General features: G+C 39.3%; 2 protein-coding genes and 1 long non-coding RNA gene across 5 annotated transcripts in view; 1 reads left to right on the forward strand and 2 right to left on the reverse strand.

Moving 5' to 3' along the window:
• LOC129727270 (F-box/WD repeat-containing protein 11) overlaps positions 1-2,492 on the reverse strand; it is a 71,085-nt gene extending 68,593 nt beyond the window's left edge. For all 3 annotated transcript variants that reach the window (XM_055684936.1, XM_055684937.1, XM_055684935.1), the window contains exon 1: positions 1,476-2,492. In XM_055684936.1, coding sequence (XP_055540911.1) covers positions 1,476-1,532 — 57 coding nt within the window. In that variant the 5' untranslated portion in view covers positions 1,533-2,492. The remainder of the gene's footprint in view (positions 1-1,475) is intronic.
• LOC129727271 (uncharacterized) lies at positions 93-392 on the forward strand. The gene is made up of 2 exons (XR_008728513.1): positions 93-155; positions 218-392. It is a non-coding gene; the product is annotated as an uncharacterized LOC129727271 (long non-coding RNA).
• A 1,396-nt stretch (positions 2,493-3,888) lies between the features above and the next one.
• On the reverse strand, positions 3,889-6,254 carry LOC129727873 (signal recognition particle subunit SRP72). The gene is made up of 4 exons (XM_055686118.1): positions 6,026-6,254; positions 5,719-5,968; positions 4,159-5,655; positions 3,889-4,097 (listed from the first exon to the last, which is right to left on the reverse strand). The coding sequence occupies exons 1-4, from the start codon at positions 6,132-6,134 to the stop codon at positions 3,962-3,964; spliced, it is 1,992 nt and encodes a 663-aa protein (XP_055542093.1). The 5' UTR covers positions 6,135-6,254; the 3' UTR covers positions 3,889-3,961.
• Between the last annotated feature and the right edge of the window lie 241 nt (positions 6,255-6,495).

Below are 6,495 nucleotides of genomic sequence, written 5' to 3' on the forward strand. Positions count from 1 at the left end.
ATTTGTGTGTTTTGACTTTGTTAGTGTTAGTGCGACTGTGGTGTGACGTTTCCGACAGCGGAATTTACGTGAATTTTCAGTATGCAAAAAAGTCAATATGGCGTCCGAAAAATTCCTAAGCTGCTCAGCTAATTTTATATTGGAAAACACGCAATGTAAGTAGCCAGAATAATATTTAGATTAACAGAGGAAACATATACATTTTTCAAATTTTCAGTTGGTGAATTTTTTCCGGACAATTGGAATCGTCAACGGTCATTTTCGAGCGGAACACCTCCTGCCGGTTGAACGGTTGATATTTTCCCGGTCATCCCGGTTTATATTCGGTTGGAATCTCGATTTTAAACAAGTAATTATTTTTTAGTATTTGAAAATAAATTATATTTTTTATATGCGCTGCCTAGCCTATTAACTCAAAACTCACGTAGATTCCATCTGAATAACACGTAAAAAGTACGTGAAAATCATGTGGGGTTTATGCGTTCTGTTTATGGTTTCACCTAAGTATCACGTAAAAAGGTACGTGAAAATCAGGTTATAATTACCTGACCAACACGTAGACGATTGACACTGAAGTTGACACTAACACACTAACACATGAACGGTTGTCGAGAAATCGGCAAAATTTACGTGAAAAGAAGGTGGATGAGAATCAGCCACTTTTCCCGGTAAATTTTACGTGCATTTTTTTTTTCAGAGTGTAGGATTAAGGATTGAAATTGCAGTTTTCGAAAATATGTTTTCCTTCAAGACTACAGTCTTGATTTAGCATTTAACCAATTTATTAAGAAAGAAGATTGCCATAGTCTCTCCAAAGAAGCTTTAGCTTCTGGACGCTAATATTGGTCTAGGCTGATGGAAGCAAACATTCTGTCAATTTTTTCACTGACGCAGGATATCATAGTAGGCGGTTGGTGTCTAACACCTTAACCTTGAAACTTTTCATCAAATGAGCAATGTTTCATTTGCATCATGAAACCCTATTACTAAACACTAAGCAGTGCCTACTTATCAATTTGAAAAACGGGACATTCAAGTTCGACGTCGTTAGCAATGAAATAGCTGTCCTTGCCTTCATCACACCGAAGAAACGAATTTGCTGCACATCTGAGTACATATTGGCGTAAAATAATACGACTTGAGTCATGTTTTTACATGTACGTCAATGATTTGGTTTCAGAACTGTTAATAGATGTTAAACATTTTGAGTTTTTCATTTACGCAATAACCGTAGATATTTCTTCACTGAGATAAGTGAGAAAGGGATTCCAATATTCTAAGTAACCTAATCATTGCAAGGGCAAACCGATGTCAGCGGAAAGCCCTAGCCATCATCCCGCACAGGAAGGAAACCTGTTCGGAGACTGTGTAGCGCAGCCTCAACCAGAAAAGTAGGCCTCCTACAGAGAGCATAAGAACCGGATTCTAATATCTTTTTTTTCTCCTCTGAGGTGCGCTCACTAATCGAAACATACCTGTGGGCTGCTGTTGTTGGACTCGTCCATTATTTTATCGGTCTCCATTTTCATCATCTCTGTGCTGCTGCTGCTGCTGTTGTCGTCTATTTCGCTAGCTTATTGTGACTTTTTCCACAGGGCAACCTTTTCACGCTTAAAATCGGCACCCACGACTGATGCACACTGAATGTAGCAGACACTCCACTTGATACTTGTAACCACGATGAGATATTCTTAAAAAATCAGATTAACTCCGATGGAACTTTAGAAAAATTTAGGCTCACTACCGATGACTCGAAATATACCTCACTTTTGGTTAGCTGTCAGGCACAATGAATACACCAACACTAGCGTCGAGTGCACCGTTTATCTTTATTCCATTCTGTCAATCACCACACTCACACATATGCAACGAAATATGGTTGACTGTGACCAATGCCGCAACAGTAAATCAAAGATCCACATATATTCACAATTCTTTGCGTAACTTTCCTCCACGAAAGAGCTTAAAAATATGTTATTACAACTATATAACCAGGACGCTAGCAAAACATCACCCGATGGTTAGACGAAAAGAAACTTGCAATAAATTTTTGACAGCCAAGCAGAATACACCAAAGCGACCGATGATTGCACGCACACACTACCGCACAGAAAAATCCGATCGAAATTGCATGTAACAAGGTGTAGAACTGCTTCTTTTTCCTGCTCTTCGCGATGCCAAATTCGAAATTCCACTCGAGAAAGGCGACAATCAGAGCTAGTTTTCTTTTGTTTTGATTGGTTGGGACGCCTCCCAAAAAGCGTGGCAGCTGTATTATCAGGAAACCAATCGAAACGTGGTCCGAAATCGCGTGCGCGAAAGAAAATAGTGCAGGCTCTGGTCAGTACGTACGGTGCAAATGCTGCTGGCAGGCAGACCACAGAAAGCACGTACAGAAACGAGCAACCGAACAGCACGAATGACGTCAACGAACTGCACCGCACACGATCGACGGACGGCGGGTTGAAAACTTTACGCGTATCCGCGATGCCCGGTCTATGCGCTCTGTATTCTCCCACGTGTCATTGATTCGAGCAAGGGTTGCAACGAGGTGAATTTCTGACAACATGTAACTACACTCGGAAAAATAGTTGACTAAGATATTTCGAATCTTATGGATCTCTTGCTTCAATTTTTCAATCTATCTTCCCAGATATAGTCTCAATTCTCAGGTCTCAATATAATAAATTATATACATACCTACATCTTACCTAAGTTTGGCTTAATTTGAATCAACTGTTTTTAAGTTTCTAAGAAAGAAAATAAATCACGGAAATAGTTAACATAACGCTTCTAAGAAATAAAAAAATATTTCCTTTTGCTTATCAGAAACCAAATGAGTTTTGAATGTGAAACATGCAGTGAAGTGCAGTTTACAGTTTGAATACAAGAGTTGGTTATCGATAAGGGTTTCTTAAATTGTAAAACACTGGATTACTATTGAAGTTCAGTGTTTTTACCGCGATCAATTTCTTAACATTTGTATTAAAATAGTTTTTGAAATTCACGCTTGGAATTCAAAATTAGAACTGTTTTAAAACAGATCTGAAAAAACGGCAGAAAATTCGAAATGTACATTTATGCATTAATAAATAAATTCGGTAGTTTCTATATTTTTATTTTTCGACATACCTTTTATCATACCTATCTTCAATCAAAGAAATAGTTATCGGTTTCCGTTATACTCTACTAAATTTTTTGGAAATAAATATTGAAATTCAGTCCGCAAATATATATTTCGACTGTGACGTACAGTCTTCTTCAGTGCTTATGTGGACTGGTAAGCACTGAAGAAGACTGTACGTCACAGTCGAAATATATATTTGCGGACTGAATTTCAATATTTATTTCCAAAAAATTTAGTAGAGTATAACGGAAACCGATAACTATTTCTTTGATTGATCTCAATCACTCTGCTAAGACGCTCGTTATAGATTTTCTAGATTCATACCTATCTTTTTTATCTTTATCTTAATATAATCTTAGTTATAACTATTAATAAGGTAACCTTATTATTGGTTGAAGTCTTTCTCTGAGCCAAAAATAACGTATGAATGCGCATTCTTTTTTTTCTGGCCTCTAAAAGTAAAGTTGGCAAACATCCAATACTCAAAATTATTGCGCTCTCGTACATTTCAAAGCTTTTTTCATAACATTATAAACAAAAAGAATACGAACGTATTGAAACTCATTTGATAGATTAGTATTTTCTCTTTCTCCATATGAAGCACGTTGATCGATATTCAACTCAAATTGTCAAAATTAAATTCTTATACATCATTATTACAAGATGGGAAGTCGTTCTATTTAGTTACCGTCAGAGTTTGAGCAATAGAGGTGATCACATCGGAATATGTCATCAAACAAAATCAAATCCAATGCACTGCATTATGTTGATGATACAATATATAATTATAAAAACCGCCCTCAAGGAACGAATGAATAGGTTATCGATGCATTCTTAGTGTTTACCCTTCTTCTTTTTGTGCTGGCTTTTCCGAGGTAGCTGTCTTGGAGCAGGGCCAGAGGGCGTATTCTCGTGGGCTGCCGGTGTAGCCGGACTCTGTTTAGTCTGATTGTAGGCCTTACTCATGTCACTAAAAAATTAAATTTTCGAATAAATTACACATAATAAAAACACCACTCAATTAATCTTACTATTGGTCAGCTTGTCCATAGGCAGTTCCTTGACTTCCCTTCATCACTTCCTTCACACGACGATCGCGCTTCTTGCGGTAGCCAGTACGCTCGTAACGTGGCAGCCAGCGTTCGGGATCTGGAACCGAACTTGGATCATAGTTCTTCGGCAGTTTACCCTTGCGCTTACGGACCGCTTTCTTTTTCTTCTTCGCCACCTCGCTGCTGGGAGTGCCCGGGGATTGATCCGTCTTGCCAGAAGAGGAAGCGGGTATTTTCTTCTTAACAGCTTTGGCGATCATCATCCAGTTGGTAGCTTCCAGTGCATCAATTTCGGACGTAGTTGTCAGGGTATCCAGGGCGGGTAGTTTTTTACTAGCTTCTTGTGCCTTCTTCGGATCAAACTGAGAATAAGCGATAACGAGCTGGGCCAGGATCTTCATGTCAGCCGGATTCGTTTTCAGAAGTTCCTCCAAACTTTTTGCAGCTGTCTCAGCTTCGCCACCACGTAGGTGGAAGCTAGCAGCTTGGCGCCACATATCCGTTAAATCTCCACCGACTGAGGACTTGTTTTTCTTGTACCATTCAACGGCATTTTTTAAAATACTAGAAGCAGCAGTTTTATTATCCAAACCAAGATATAATGTAACCAGGGCGGATACAACGCCAGGGCAATATTTGGCCTCGCCAAGACCTTCGAGAAGCTCTATCGCTGCTTTTTTATTGTTGGCCAGCAAGTGCAGTTGAAGAGTAGCAAACTTCACCTCCAACTCCTGTTTAGGTTGCTTTTTCAAATAATTTTCTAACAATTCAACACCGTCTTTATATTTTTTATCCCTTGCCAGTTGGCTGACACGAATCAATAACGACTGAAACTCCATATCCGGATAGGCATTTCCCAGTCGGCTAGCCAACATATGACAATCCGATTGGTTAGTAAAATACGCCAACAGTGAGTTGTTAAATGCTATAATTTTCTTCTGCTTGTTAGTTAGCTTATGTTCCGCCTGCTCTGAAGTGGCCAATTTCATTTTCTTTTTCGAATCAAACACATTTTGATCCTTATTTATGACCACCAAGTTGTTGCTGGCAACGGCCGTGAGAGCATGATCATTAACCTTATGTTTCAAGGCATCCGCGTAAATGGCGGAAGCTTCCTTAGACTTACCCTGCATCTGCAGACAGTAAGCTAGTTGAACCTTAATAATGGCAGCCTCATCCATTATATCTTCCTCGGTTGCTCCGTCCTCCTCTAGAAACTCACGGCAGAGTTTCTCACTAGCGCGTAGCTTTTTCTCCGCTTCCGGAAACTGTTGTTTCCCAGCAAGAGCGCACCCCGCGTTGTACGTTAGCTCGTAAGTGTCCTCGCGTAGATTGGGTAACTCTTTTTCGGTTCCTTCCACACAAAGGTTAGCTACTACGGCACTCAAATTAGTTGTTCGTTCATCGTCATAATCATCATGCGTGTTTTTAATAATATCTTTGTATAATTCGAAGCATTCCTCGAAACGTTCCAAGCTAGAATTTATACATAGATACATAGTCGAAGAAATGCTTCCAACTGTGATTAGAAATGTTTACCGATAAAGAATTTGCGCCATAAGCTCCTTTAGATTGGGTGGTAAAGGTTTAATACCACTATCTTGGATCGATTTGTACGCAACTTCTGGTCGATTCAAGCGGTACTGGCAGTAGGCCCTTTCGAAGGTACAATCGTGCACCGGTTGTGTGCGATCGAGAAACTTGAGAACCTCCTCGAATTTAGACACCTGAATGAGACAGACCAGCTTACACTGGAGGGCCTTCTGTTCGTTCGGTTCCAACGACAGAACTGGAAATAGTGACCCAAGTTAAAAACGGTAGGTGTGTTTCTAAGCTACATACTTACTTTTGTTGGCCGTTTTCAGTGCCTTCTCGTATTCCCCATTAGAGCCTTGCTTGTTCAGCTCTGTATAAAGCTGTCGAAGAGTTACCTCTTTAGTTTCGGTTTTGGACATTTTGGAAAGCCCACGATTGTAGTATTTTGCAGCAAAACACTAAATAAGCCACAAAATTTGTAAACGTGCTGGACTGTTGAAGTAATGACATAAAATTTTACACTTTTGATGACATGTTGGCAAAGGGATTGGACGACGGAAACGAGCTATAAAATTTCGCTATAAAATTGCTCGAATACGCCATAACAATACACACCAAATTGTTATTGTGGGAAACCATCAAAATTTAGTTAATTTTTGATGGGCTGTACTTTCAGTAATTTGTTCAGCAAAATTAAATTTGCTGATTATTCAAAATTGCTTAGTTGCATAAAAGTGGCAGATCGTTTGCTGCATGTTCAGTAAAATGAATTACGACTTG

Source organism: Wyeomyia smithii, chromosome 3 (assembly GCF_029784165.1).
Source record: "Wyeomyia smithii strain HCP4-BCI-WySm-NY-G18 chromosome 3, ASM2978416v1, whole genome shotgun sequence".
Classification (NCBI taxonomy): Eukaryota; Metazoa; Arthropoda; class Insecta; order Diptera; family Culicidae; genus Wyeomyia; species Wyeomyia smithii.

What these genes read in the sequence shown, in the direction of transcription:
- LOC129727873 (XM_055686118.1), bottom strand. Translation starts at nt 6,134, where the DNA reads ATGTCCAAAACCGAAACTAAAGAGGTAACTCTTCGACAGCTTTATACA. An exon ending in ACTGAAAACGGCCAACAAAA is followed by an intron (nt 5,969 to 6,025) that starts GTAAGTATGTAG and finishes CACTATTTCCAG; the next exon opens with TTCTGTCGTTGGAACCGAAC. An exon ending in TATGGACAAGCTGACCAATA is followed by an intron (nt 4,098 to 4,158) that starts GTAAGATTAATT and finishes TTAATTTTTTAG; the next exon opens with TGACATGAGTAAGGCCTACA.